Here is a 13399-nt window from a genome sequence, read left to right as displayed (position 1 = left end):
GGCCATCTCTTCTGATGAGTCACTCCCAGATCGCTTGCAACTACAAAGTAGGTCAGAGGCCCAACGGTCGTCACAATATATATATATATATACATACACATATCTTTCTGTCGTATTTTCCACAGTAACGACAGCTCCATGTTTCCATAAATGTGCTGAGTGGCAAGAAACAAAATAAAACTATCCAAGATTATAAAAAAAAAAAAAAGTATTTATTGACAGGTTTTGATTGTCACCGAGCGTCAGAGGAAGCATTCAGGGGGTTGTTGGGTTTTTTTCTGATCAAACTCACATTATTGCAGTACATACAAAAAAAAATTACCCATCAAGATTTTTTGTTTTTCTGTTATTGTCTTTTTTTTCTTTCGAACACCGGCCGATCGGGAAGAACGAAACAAAACAAATACCTGACTCACTTGTAGCTACCTAAAACCGCCACCAGATGGCTCTTTTTGTATTTGTGCAACTGAGGGAGCGTCACAGGAAGACTTCATTACAACTGCATATACCAGGCAAGTCTGCACACATCTAAAGTCACTGCTAGAAATCAGCAAACCTCACAGTCACAGTATAAAAAAACAACAACAACAACCATTTCTCATGAAATCATGCACCAACAGTAAATCCATGCTGGGATTTGTTTCCCCCCAAAAAGTTGACTTGACATTTGACACTTTCAGACTCTGGGGCTGGTGGAGTGACTGGCATCAGTCACAGTGCAATTCTTGCTTTTCTTGTTTGTTTGTTTGTTTGTTTTTTTTTACTTTTTTCAATGTAGAGATAAAAACAGTGACTTATGGCAAGTGGACAGTTTTGCACCACACGGCTTTACAACATTTTTGCAGGAAACGTGGAAGGTAAAGAGGGCAGGTGAAAGATTATGGCTATTTCCTGTCAGTGGTGCTTTTTTTGTAAACAGGCATCACAGCCTGAATCAGGAAGCTGTGGGACCATCAGTAAACAGGGATCATAATATCTGGACGACTAAAGAGAAAAATGTGCCGTGCCGCCGTCGTCAGGCTGTGCATGATCAGTATTTCAATTGCAATATCATTTCTTACCACTAGATGCTACTCAATATCACACAGTGGGCCTTTTAATGTGTCAGGAATCGAACATGAAGACGCCTGGTTCCCACTTCAGACTTCACTGGGACACAATGGACACAGGCCGGTGCCAACAGCTGACGATTGTGTTGTTGTTTTTTTGTCCGTGTGGGTGCATATTGTGCTTTTGAGAACTGTCGTCATTGTTGCAGTTCAGCTCTCAGTGCCGCCTGTCGGTCTCACCTGCTCTCAGCTTGATTGCCCGGATGGACTGAGCCAAGAGGCCGAGCTGAGATCGGTCCAGGTGCAGCCACTGCGACGGTCGACCGTTGCACCTGAAGGGGGGGAAACCGTGAAGCAGGTCCCTGTTAGTGTATTAAAGAAACACAGAGAACACACACTGGCTGCGTTCACCTGCGCAAAACGTCTTTCAATCAGATTGAAATCAACCCGATTGTAAATTCAAACTTCCCTGTTTACAATGACTCTATTAAAAACTGATCCAGTCGTGACGGACCTACACATGCATCAGGCAAAAAGAATTGTGTCATTTTGCAAAATACTAGAAGAAGAAGAAGAAGAAGAAGGTGTGTATGATAACGTCAACTTCACTCCTGACCTGCAGAGGGCAGTAATACTAAAAATGAATCAGCTGCTTGTTTTTTCGGTGTGACTTTAGCACATCTCCATCAACCAGGACCTGCATGAACGACCCCCCCCCCCCCCCCCCCCCCCACCCCCCCCCCGCGGGCTGTGGTGTCTCCTACCTGCGGCCCTGCGCTGCACTGTGACTCTGGCACAGCGTCTCCGTCCTGCCGGAGGCTGAGGCCGCTCCGAACAGCTTGGCCCAGCGAGGCCAACCCTGTGCCGGGCTCTCCGCCGGGGCGTCTGGACTCCCATGATCCTCCTCTCCTCGCCCGCTGCACATGCTGACCTGAGACCAGTTGTCGGCGTTGTTCCGGCTGCACTCGTCCGCCTCGAACACGTCGTCCACCAGGTCGGCCTCGGCAGGGAGCCACTCGGGAATGGCAGCCAGGGTCTGCGATTCTCCGCCCCCCTGATGATGTCGCTCGCTTTGCTCCGCCTCCCGGTCGGCCCGCAGCAGCGGCCAGCTGGTGACCAGCAGCGCCGAGCAGGGCGGCGGGGCGGCGTTGCTGCCGTCGTCGTCGTCCTCCGCGCTCAGCTGCCTGCTGTGCAGCAGCCGGGGCTCCAGGAGCAGGTTGAGGTCAAAGGGCAGCACCGAGAGTGGCTGCAGGGTCAGCAGCAGCTCCTCAAACAGGGGCCGGCAGCGGCCTAGAGACATGGACAGGAAGCCCCAGGAGTGGTAGTGGGCCGTCACTACGTCTGCAGGGTGAGAGCACACACACACACACACACACACACACACACACACACAGGTGAGAATCAGACCTGCATGCTCGGGCAGCTGGGAGGAGACTGTGTGCTCACCTCTCTGACCCTGAAGGTGAGTGAGCCAGAACTCCAAGGCCCTCAAGCTGGAAGAGAAGAAGTGTGTTGTCATTAAAAAGTGATTTCTTCCCCTGTATGTTTGGTTCAAAAGGTTTGGGCTGCATCAGTCAGAGACCAAACCAATGGGAATGATTTTGTTTTTTACACCGTCATGTCGCAGAAAGCGACTGAGCTGGATGGAGCAGTGCACGTGCACGTGGACAAACACAAACAGCACTTTTACAAATGATTCTTAGCGCAATACATTGCATGCCAAATGCATGAGGCATGTAAATATGTTTTAATTGCATCAAGTCAAGTGGAGGAACAGATGCGATGATGATTGGCTCACGGCAGCCAATGAAATAAGTCGTGACAAAACAAAAAACAACTTCCATCTGTATAAACATTTTATGTAACTTGATTTACTTTTAATCAATACAATTGTTCTTATTTTCTTCGCACACACACTACGTGCATTCTACTATAATTATGCAAATTTCCTAAATGTGTTGGCGTGCTCACTTGAGGAGTCCCATGACGAAGGCTCTCAGCTTCATGCAGTTGCTGCTCAGCTGGGGGCAGCGTCTGATCTTGGACACCAGGCTCTGCAGGACCCTGGTGGACGGACCTGCAGGAAGTGAGAGACGAGAAAGACGCTGGCACTCGACAAGACAAACACTCTGAGAAATTATTTGAAAAAAAGTTTAAAAAAAATATGGGCGCTGCGCTACCGGTCGTGGCCGACGCCTCCACCACGCTCCAGGAGTGGTTCCGCCGCTGGCCGATGATGAGGTCCAGCTTGTGGTCCCGCAGGCCGTCCTCCAGAATGTTCTGCACGGCGGGACATAAGTGTTCCAGGACCAAGCCGACGATGGTGGGACTTCGGGAGCTGCTGCCCAGACGCATCTGAGGGCCGAGAGCAGGCGAGGGAGGGAGGGGTTACAGTAAGCCAGTCAGCCAAGGACGCTCTGAGAAACCGAAGGAATAATGGGTTGGAGCTTCCCCACCTTCTCGTAGGGGTCCCTGCTGCTGCCAAAATGAGCCATGATCAAATCCACCGCCCGGCTCACAGATCTCAGCAGACCTGGAGACACAGGATGGGAACAGATGGCACATTTAAAGGCCCATCCCTGCATAACAAAATTCCCCCCCCCCCTGGCAAAAAAGCACAAATGTACTGGAGAAGAGTTCTGGCGAATGCAGCCAAACTAGAGCTGAAATTCTGTTTTGACTGGTCGCAATGTTTCTCACACAAGTCTGGTTGGAGCACACAGGAAATACATTGAAAATAATAATATATGGTGAATATGAAAGGGATAAAACCGGTATAATACTCTTTAATAACCAAATGGTTGACATTCATCTTGAGAAAAAAAGACATAAAACAGAAAATGTCAGTCTTGCATTTGGAGATTTTGAAAAAAAAAAATCGGAATTAAGTGGGTCGGAGCTGCAGAGAACCTAATAGATGCCAGGCCAGGCTCATTTTCATTTTAGAGGAATGCAAATGTAAGATGAGAGTGAGCCTTCCTTCTTTCCTTCCTTCCTTCCTTCCCTCCTTCCCTCCTTCCCTCCCTTGACAAATGTCATGGTAAATTCTTCATGCCGTTCGAGGAGCACGCCTGCAGTGCTGCATCACGCTGACTGCTTGGGGTTGAGGCTGCAACCTTGGTTGGTGCATCTCGAGGAGGAAGAGGAGGACGAGGGAGAGGAAGGGGAGGAAGGGGAGGTGGAGGAATAATTAGGTTTGTTGGCAGACAAACGACAGGATTTTTTGTGAATTTTCTCGAGCGGCTCCAGAATCGTTCCTCCTCTCTTCTCTCCTTTGCATCTTTGCAGCTGCGCGCGCACATAGGCTTGCAGCGTGCCGGGCTCAGCCAATCACATGCAGGGAGAGTTAAAAATAGGTCATGAGGAAGAGGAAGCCCCTCCAGGATACTGAAAGCACTGCTGCAGATATTTTTTTTTCTAATATTTATCATTTTGTTTGTTGTTGTTTTTTCCTGCCAGACTAAGTGGATTGTCTGTTCAATCCAGAAGGAAACCTCAGTTATTACTGAGTCATTACTTCTTTTCTTTTTCCACTATTCAAATCAACACAACACTCACAGAGGCTACATACGCTAGACGCTTCAAGTGACCCACTTCTGATTTTTTTTTTCTCTTTTTTCTTTGAAGCTGAACGACGCCACTGAAGTTCAGATAGTGTCTGTTAATCTCTGAGCCTTGTGCTTCATACATGGAAATAAAACCGATAGGAATTAGGATTCACACACTGACAACAAGGACTCTCGTCCATATCTGAAACATTTCACACCTTCCTGCTTCTTCTCCTCTCCTGCAGCTCTAAAAATCTTAAATCCCAATTTGCAAAATCTCGTAGCGGCTGGATTGGCGCTACATCAGTGCCTCACCAGCAGGGGTCTCACCTCTCCTCTGCAGATGGCTGATGGACATGGACTCGTAAGACGTGTCGGGCGACAGGCAGAACTCCCCGGGCGGTTTGTCGCTCATGAGCAAGCTCGACTCGCCAGCCTGACCCGGGTGCGACCCCACCAGCGACAGCAGCGATGTCAGCGAAGACAGCGGTGGCGCCACAGAGGACAGCGCCGCCGCCAGGCCGCCGGGGAAAAAGCCAGAGTCGGCTGCCGGTTCGGCCCGAGGGGGCGGAGACGGGGACGGGGCCTTGTTTTCCCAGCGCGAGCCGGCAGGCGGATGTTGGGTCTGTGCGGAGAGAGGTAAAGTGGGCGGAGTTTGAGGCAACAGGGGCTGGTAGGAGGGGCGGGGCTGCTCGGAGGGGCGGGGCTGGGCGCCGAGGCAGATCAGGTCCTGGTAGGTGGGGATCTTCACCAGGCCCGGCTGATCCGGCAACAGCCCCGTCTGGCTCCTGCAGGACTGCGGACTGTCCGCTGGGCGGGGCTGCGCCCGCCGCAGGTCGCTGCCACGCCCACCCAGGTCGCTGCCACGCCCCCAGTTCCAGCCGGTCTGGCCCCAGGTGTGCCTGCGGCTGGGCCGCTCGGGGCTCGGCGAGCAGGTGGAGCAAGAGTCGGAGCTGGACGGAGCCTCCAGGAAGACCGGGTAGCGGCCGCCGCTGGGCGACAGCTGCAGGTCGGAGAAGCAGCGGCTCCGCCGGCCCCGGAACTTGGAGGCCGGCTGCGAGGCGGCCGACCTGCTGCCCTTCTGGCTGACGTAGCGCTCCAGCAGACAGCCCAGCGGCTGGACCTCCTGCTGGGTGGGCAGCAGGACAAAGGGCTGGACCGGCAACGAGGTGGGCCGCTGGGCCCTGCTGTAGCGCCCCACCTGGGGCTCCGCACAGCAGGCTCCTGGGGAGGCGGGAATCAGGAAATTAATCTGGTGAAAGACGCATCTCAAACACCAAGCGAAGCCAAGATAATTACAGGTCGAGTGTATAATATATGGTGATTTTGAGAAAAAACAGCGACATCTGGCGGTCACATATGAGATTGCAGCAATCTTTCGTTCACCCCTCTATTTCCCGAGCTTGCCAGTGAACTACGGTGGCTTGCGTACACAAACCTTGGAAACCTCGTCCACCTTCTTCTTCGTTGGTTTATTGGAGGACACAAGCTTAAGCTAAATATGAAACGCACGGTCAGGCAGCTGGATTGTCCACACCGGGCTTCCTTAGAAATATGGTGGTGCAAGATGGCAACTAAGACCAAGACCTTTGTTCTTGCTCCTAATATATTCTTACATAAATGGGACTTTTATTGTACTGCGAGTATACACAGTATATATAGCTTCTATCAATATAAAAACCATTGAGGCAATTTTACACACTGAACCTTTACAAAAAAAAAAGCATTTACATACAGTATATACATACCCATCTCAGCCCCACAGCCCAGAAACTGAGACGGTTGTGCGGACATGATGCTTGTTTCTTGGCCATCCTGGCCGGGAGGCAGCAGAGTGGCTGGGTGGGTCTGGGTCTGGACAGCGTCCTTGGGGGCGAACGGAGAAGTGTCACACGGCACCGAGGAGAACCACCGCTCCTCAGGCTGATTCTGGTTCTCCTGATAGAGGACACAAGGAAGAGGAGAAAGAGGAAAATGAGCAGTTTAGTGGCTGCTGCTCGAATCTTCCACTACTTGTTTGTCCCACGTGGAAACTATCGCTGAACTATCTGTGAGGCCCATGGTGCTTCTTGCAGAAAAGCACCTCAACGTACCTTCCCGACGTCTCCCTGCTGCCCTGCCGTCCGACCGTCGTCCATCGTCAGGAGGAAGGGGCTTCGGCTCAGAGCCTCGGGGCAGCTGGTGTGGCTGGACCAGGCCGGGCTGGGCGACTGGGACGACAGGTCACATGACACCAGCTTGTAGTACTTCTGGTTGGTCCCCATGGGGAGGGTGACGGGGCCCCGGAGGCAGGCGTTCAGGTCGGAGGCCTCCAGCGAGGACAGGCCGGGGGGGGGCGGGGCCTCCAGCGGGAACAGGTTGCAGTTGGAGTCCAGGCCACTAGGGGGAGACCAGCCGTCGGACTCCAGCTCGGCAGAGCCGGGGACGGGCTGCAGGTGGAGGAAGACGGAGCCCTGGTGGGGTGGGGGAGGGGCGGAGGCGGGGCTGCCCAGGTCGAGGGGCGTGGCCGGGTTGTTGCTGCGGTCGTAGATGGCGCAGAAGTTGACCAGGACGCCGTCGGAGCTGTTGCAGGATGAGTCGCTCACGTTCTCCCTCGGCGCCACGCCGAGGGCGCCGCCCAGCAGGTCGGGCTGGTGGGAGAACCACTCGGGCTCCTCGTCCGGACCCAGCAGGGTTCCTCCGCCCGCCCACCGGCCCTCCGGGGCCCAGCTGCAGGTCCCCTGCAGCAGGAAGGACGAGTCTTCGTGGTAGCGGTCAAGGTTCCCGCCATCGCCGTCCTCATCCTCCGCCTCCGGCTCCGCCCACGGCAGGAAGGAGTTGCGCCCCCCTCCTCCTCCCACGACGCCCCCCTCCTTCTCCCTCCTGCGATGGCAACCCAGCTCCTCCGGAGAGGAGGCGGAGTCGTACCTGCCGCTGCTGTCGCTGCCGCCCTCCTCCTCCGCCCGGTCCTCGCTCAGGCTGCCGTGGCTGCTGGAGAAGTGGCGGCGGTGGCGTTGGCGGTCGACGGCGAAGGCCGCGTGCTCCCGGCTCAGCGAGTCGCGCTCCGGCAGGGACACGGCCCGGGTCAGGCCCGCCGGGCACAGCCGGCCGGGCCGCGGGGCCGAGCTGCACAGGGCCTGGACGGGCAGCTGCCAGGGGGGCAGCGGCACCAGGGGGAAGTGGCAGGCCACCAGGGTGTCGCCTGACAGGCCCGACGCCGCCATCAGGGGCCCGACGGAACAGCCTCCATCTGTCTGGAAGGAAGTAGTCCTGAGAGAGAGAGAGACAGAGAGAGACAGAGAGAGAGAGAGAGAGACCACAGTGTGTTGCTATAGTGATAACAGAGGAATTCGACCACATCCTGCTAGTTTTTTTGCACAAATGATTGTCCCGAATAAACAAGATCTCCAAGAAACAAGGATATTTAGCCACGTGTTTACAGCCTCCTGCTCCTGGATGTTTAGTCTCCCGCCCACATTGATGCTCCATTGCACAAAGTGCAGAACCAAAAGCGACTCAGGGCGTTAACAACAATACGGCTTCTGTTTCGACTGAGTCCTCCGGTGCGTTTATCTCCAACAAAAGGTTTTAAATGCAAAATTTCTCTTTTGTTTTTGTTGATTCTCATCAAATACTGAACATGGGATGCGGAACTTTTGGTTTCTCGTTTTGTTTTGGGCTTCCTTCTAACCACAGACGTTTAATGATCCCGGAGAAGGTGTTTAAATGCTGCCTGTTGACAATTTCAGTGCTTTTTGCTCTTGGCAGCAGCGTTCACAGTGTTTGTGTTGATCTGCCTCTTGATGTTGTTCCTGCTTCCATTACCCACAGCCGCAGTGACAGACCACCAGCTCCAGGGACCTAATTACAGATTTCTGTCCAAAATCTGCACTGGGACCAACCCCTCATCAGCCTCTACCTCACACCCCCTCCTGTGAGTAGAGAGAGAAAGAGTGAAAACACCAAATACGACTGCAGCTGACTCCTCTTCCTCTGTGGTGCCACCCGGCTCGGGGTCCCTGGTATCCCCCCCGCTCCTCCCCCGACCCTTCACGCCAAGGGCCACCCTCCAGCCACCCACTCACTGGCTCCTCCTCCCTCCTCCTCCTGAGCCAACGAGCAGCACCCGTTCAGCTCAGCTCTGTAACTAGGGCAGCTGCACTGCAGAGGCTAAGTACATTTTTTTTTCGCACCAGTTTTATCCAATTCCCCCACATTCCTGCGCTCTCATCCGAAAAACCGAGCCTGCAAACCTGAAAATGACTTTCCGAGGGAAGCACCGTCCCGAGGACGTCCGCTGGTCTCAACAAGGAGGCAAGAGCAAATTTCAAGCTTCCAAAGGCAGAAAATGAAACAAAACGGTGGAGATTCTAAAAAGATCAAAGTGAAAATTAAAGATGAAGACTTTGATTCTCTGCTGTGAGGATCCACAAAAATACCCGAAGCTGGTACCTGCCATAAAAAACCATTAGCGCGGCGTGCAGCTCTGGCATCTCACTCATCCATCCCAGCAGCCTCCCGCAGAAAGCATTTTTAGTTGGGGGATTGAAATCCAGTCAGTCACCGTTTGTGAAAGTGTTAATGTGCTTTGAACAGAACTGTGTCTGTTGTCTGGAATCTGGAATATGCGTTTCATTAACGCACACATTTCTTTGCACAACAGACTTATGTTGCACATTACATTTACATAGATTTTTATATATTTAGTAAAAATAGCAGTTCCTTTTTATATTGTTGTTGTTAACAAGCGGCAAATTCCTTGTAAGTGCAAAACTAACGATAGCAATAAACGTGCTTCTCATTCTGAATCTGAAGAAGAAAGCTTAAGAAAGAAAGCAACCAAGGTCTTTTTTTTTCTTTCCTTGTCTAAAGTATCCCCTCGCTGCTGTTGCGTTCCACCAGACCAGTGGCTGAAAGTGGGCCAGCGTGACTGACTGCTCGTCTGCAGAGCTCCGACCACTCCGAGTCACGGACGTCTGAGCCCAGCAGCTCAGCTCAGGCCAAGCCGTCGCTGTCGTCCTTGCAAGCTGCGCTGCGATGGACGGAGTCGTTTCACCGTGAAATGTCTGTCAGGTCGAGTCAGTCAAGTCCCGGGAGGAGCCGCGACTTTAGGATGCAGCGGGAGAACAACAACAAAAAAGTGCCAAACTTCCTCCCATTTCATGTTATGTAAGGCTTGTTGGTTTGCAAAGACCAAATATACACACACACACACACACACACACACACATACATATATATATATATATATATATATATATATATATACATATATATATATATATATATATATATATATATACATATATATATATATATATATATATATATATATATATATATATATATATATATATATATATATATATATACATATGTGGAGATATACATCTCCACATATGTATTCATGCATGAGTGTGTGTGTGTGTGTGTGTGTGTGTGTGTGTGTGTGTGTGGATCGCTGCACAGAGCAGACGGCTGAAGTGGGACAAGAAGAAGACACACATGACAGGAGCAGCAACGTCTGCTGCACACAGCAACCGACCATAGGCTCGCGCGCGCGCACACACACACACACACACACACACACACACACACACACACACACACACACACACACACTGCAGCGCATGAAAACTACTCGGGAATTAGATGCATCTATTTGCACCCTCACTATGCACACTATGCGCACTCTGCACGATCATCATCATCATCATCATCATCATCCATCCATCCATCCAGCTCACTGGTCCATCTCAAGAACTGAATGTCATGCAAAACCGGATATATATTATCTTCAAAAACAACAAATTCATGCAAGCAAGCACATGCGCTACGTTGACGTCGGACGTGCATCACCAGGATGGAAACGCTGCCTTCATTCTTACCGGACACACTGCTCGTCTGTCTGACCCACAGGAGAAACAGGAGCGAGGTAGCGGATATACACCGGGTCGGCACGCCGCTGCCGCCTCAGCGCCGCTCAGCCTGGAAGGGTCGGTGGGGGAAGGGGGAGATCTGACGTCACAGGGGTTTCAACCAATCGAGTGGGAGGAGCGCCCTCCCACCAAACGGTGTATAATTAAAGGCAGGTGTTAAAAATAAACGCGGCGGCGGAACCTCGCGGCCCAGTTACTGAGTCACCAGTGACGGTGATGAGTCACAGAGGTGAGACAGGAAATCACCCGGCGGCACGTTTCATTCACCCAGTGCACTCTGCTCGTGTCTTCATAAGGGATCCCCCCCCCCCTTTTTTTTTTTTTTTTTTACATTACAGATTTAAATTTTCAAAGTGAGCAAATAAAACCTAATGCCATTCAACTTCAAGACAATGCATGGATGATGATAGTGAGAATCAGAATAGTGAGTATATTATTCTGGGCTATGTTTCATGTACATTTACATTCTTTAACTACGTTCAAATTCTTTTTTTTCTTTTTCTTTTAAAGGACATTCAAAAAGAGTAAGGCGTCTTGAACTCTGCTAAGGTGAAATTTCACTGGCTATCGATTCGAACTGTTGTGAGCTTGGCCTTCATGTAGCCCCTCGTGACGTTGACCTGAACACGATGCTGGCGACTCGGTCTATCAAGAGGGCTCTCCTCTTGCGCCCTCTTGCGGTCAAAGACGAAAAGACGAAGAGCATCAGCACCGGAAGCTCTGGACCGAGTTGCCTCCTTGGTACTTTCGTATTGACGGGAAATCAATACGAAGGTACCGAAACTGAATCAATCTGGCAAATCAGATGCGTTCACTTGGGTAACATCCCATCATAAGTGACTTCAGGTCAACATCTTGGCAAAAAAAAAATGATGCGTCATGATTTGGTGCAAAAACACGAGTGTTGAGATGTCCTCCACTAGGTGGCAGCACTGCACGGCGGTTTTACGTCACAGTGGGATCCGGTGTCACCCGTTTTAACCTGGCGACCTCCAACTCACTGCTGAGGTTTATGCTTTTGTTGTAGTTGCACCAGAAGTGATTCAGCAGCTTCAGTGGGCTGTTGGACTTCCCAAAGCACCAGCTACAGAAAACTGGTGGATAGTTAATTTAAATGTCTATATTCCTGAAGGTAATTTACTATTTTGAAAGTCTCGAAAATGTATAAAAACCAGTCAGTGAGCGAACAGATTCACTCCATCAAACAGAGTTTGATAAAAATGAATAAGAGATAAATAGCCGGTCAATATGACCTTTTTTAACCTTTCATAAGCAATTAAGTAAAGGGATTCCAGGAAGTGTAACGGTTAGTCTTTCTTTGTTTTACTTCTTAAATTAAAAAAAAAAGGGCAGGGATACAACCTGAGGCGTATATATTTACACAGTTTACAATATGTACAAATAAATATATTCACAACAGCAACATAGACCAATAAACGTAGAGCACCTTGCAAACTTTTGCATGAATATTTGTATTTTCTATTTCTTAAAAAAAAACAACAACAAACCAAACAAACATGTTGAAACAGGTGAACAGCCGCTCAGATGTCCTGCACGGGTTCCAGTCAAATTAAACCCTGAAAAAACAAACTCAAGAGATGGATGGCAGAGATTTTTTTTTTTTTTTTTTTATGGTGTTGTTTTTGCAGCAGCGCGGTGCCAGATCAGATTGTGCGCAGTCTGACGATAAAGTGGAAGAAGTGACTCTTCGGCCACGAGTTAATATGTATGAGATTCGGTGTGTCGGGCAGCAGCTGCTCTGCTTCCACCGCAGTCGCTGCAAAGTCCTTTTGTTTTTTTTCCTCCGGCGCCTCATCATGTCCGTTTAAGGATGGAACAAATATATTTCCTGCAGGGGAATAAATAAATAAATAAATAAAATGAATGAATGAATAAAAAAGACAGACAGGGGCAATTAATTTCCATCCCCAGAGCCAAACTTTGACGGCAGCCAGGAGATGTTTGGGGGGGGGGGGGGGGGCATCGGCTACCTGCAGTAGTTGGTGCCGCACTCGGAGTGATCCCTGCAGCTGCCGCCCACCGGCTTCATGCTGTTCCAGCGCCACAGCAGCGAGCGCTTGGTGCGCTGCAGCAGGCCGTCCCAGTCCTCCGGCAGAGGCAGAGAGGCCACCTGCAGGGCAAAGGAGAGCTCAGGATCAGCACTATCAATGATAACGATCATAATTAAATAACTGTAATGTAATATGAAACGTTGATGATGATAATGAAGCCAATAAAATAACACTACCTTATTGTCAACAATAATAAAATGACAAAAAGGAAGATGATGATAATAATGATAATAATAATAAAATTGATAATAATATGCTCAGGAATGCAGAATGCTGTTTTATCTTTTCCAAAATATTGTTTTTAATCACTGCTACTCCTGGTTCACTGACAGTAACTCCCTCCTGTGCTCACCTGGATGCTGCAGATGAGACTCAGCAGGAGTGAGACGAGGACGACCTTCCGCTCAAAGTTCTCCATGGAGGAGGCGACGGCAGCGAGACCCAGCTGGGGAAGGAAGACAGAGCTGGCCGAGTGGCTTCTGAGGCCTCGCCTCCCTCCTGCACCCGCTATTAAAGCCTCCAACTGGGTGGTGGGCGGAGTTTGGGGCCCGCCAGGTCCGCACCTGAGATTTTACTCACCTGTGTGCCAGGAGCAGGAAGCCACCAGGAGGCGGCGGCGATGTCGGCTAATTTCTTTTACCGCCACAATCAGAAGGCAAAGTTTATTAGCGGTCAGGTCAGAGTCCTCCACTTTAACCTGGTTTTTTCAGGACGATTCCACGTCGGCCCCCCTGTGACATCACAAAGGGCAGCAATGTCGCTACTGCCGGGGGTGAATGAACCGAGACAAACACACTTGGTGTTGTGGGAGC

The 13399-nt window shown here is 50.7% G+C and overlaps 2 protein-coding genes across 2 annotated transcripts; both read right to left on the bottom strand.

Moving 5' to 3' along the window:
* Window positions 1–737: 737 nt before the first annotated feature.
* Window positions 738–7855, bottom strand: LOC142900528 (AP-4 complex accessory subunit RUSC2). The gene is made up of 9 exons (XM_076044861.1): window positions 6691–7855; window positions 6346–6535; window positions 4928–5821; window positions 3506–3582; window positions 3230–3404; window positions 3021–3126; window positions 2496–2542; window positions 1814–2390; window positions 738–1381 (listed from the first exon to the last, which is right to left on the bottom strand). The coding sequence occupies exons 1-9, from the start codon at window positions 7798–7800 to the stop codon at window positions 1267–1269; spliced, it is 3291 nt and encodes a 1096-aa protein (XP_075900976.1). The 5' UTR covers window positions 7801–7855; the 3' UTR covers window positions 738–1266.
* Window positions 7856–11820: 3965 nt separating this feature from the next.
* Window positions 11821–13189, bottom strand: LOC142900500 (liver-expressed antimicrobial peptide 2). The gene is made up of 3 exons (XM_076044818.1): window positions 12940–13189; window positions 12507–12646; window positions 11821–12364 (listed from the first exon to the last, which is right to left on the bottom strand). The coding sequence occupies exons 1-3, from the start codon at window positions 13003–13005 to the stop codon at window positions 12331–12333; spliced, it is 240 nt and encodes a 79-aa protein (XP_075900933.1). The 5' UTR covers window positions 13006–13189; the 3' UTR covers window positions 11821–12330.
* Between the last annotated feature and the right edge of the window lie 210 nt (window positions 13190–13399).

This window comes from Nelusetta ayraudi, unplaced genomic scaffold, assembly GCF_046127955.1.
Source record: "Nelusetta ayraudi isolate G7.1 ecotype Tasmania unplaced genomic scaffold, CSIRO-AGI_Nayr_v1 ptg000083l, whole genome shotgun sequence".
Taxonomy (NCBI): domain Eukaryota; kingdom Metazoa; phylum Chordata; class Actinopteri; order Tetraodontiformes; family Monacanthidae; genus Nelusetta; species Nelusetta ayraudi.
Note: the sequence above shows the minus strand (reverse complement) of the source record. Positions and strands in the feature narration are given on the sequence as shown.

Excerpts from the sequence above, each read along its gene's own strand:
- LOC142900500 (XM_076044818.1), bottom strand. The coding sequence starts at position 13,005 with ATGGAGAACTTTGAGCGGAAGGTCGTCCTCGTCTCACTCCTGCTGAGT. Across the intron at positions 12,647-12,939 it reads GTCTCATCTGCAGCATCCAG|GTGGCCTCTCTGCCTCTGCC; the intron begins GTGAGCACAGGA and ends TTTGCCCTGCAG. Across the intron at positions 12,365-12,506 it reads TGCGGCACCAACTACTGCAG|GAAATATATTTGTTCCATCC; the intron begins GTAGCCGATGCC and ends ATTCCCCTGCAG.
- LOC142900528 (XM_076044861.1), bottom strand. The coding sequence starts at position 7,800 with ATGGCGGCGTCGGGCCTGTCAGGCGACACCCTGGTGGCCTGCCACTTC. Across the intron at positions 2,543-3,020 it reads TTCGTCATGGGACTCCTCAA|CTTGAGGGCCTTGGAGTTCT; the intron begins GTGAGCACGCCA and ends CTTCTCTTCCAG. Across the intron at positions 2,391-2,495 it reads TCACCTTCAGGGTCAGAGAG|ACGTAGTGACGGCCCACTAC; the intron begins GTGAGCACACAG and ends CTCACCCTGCAG.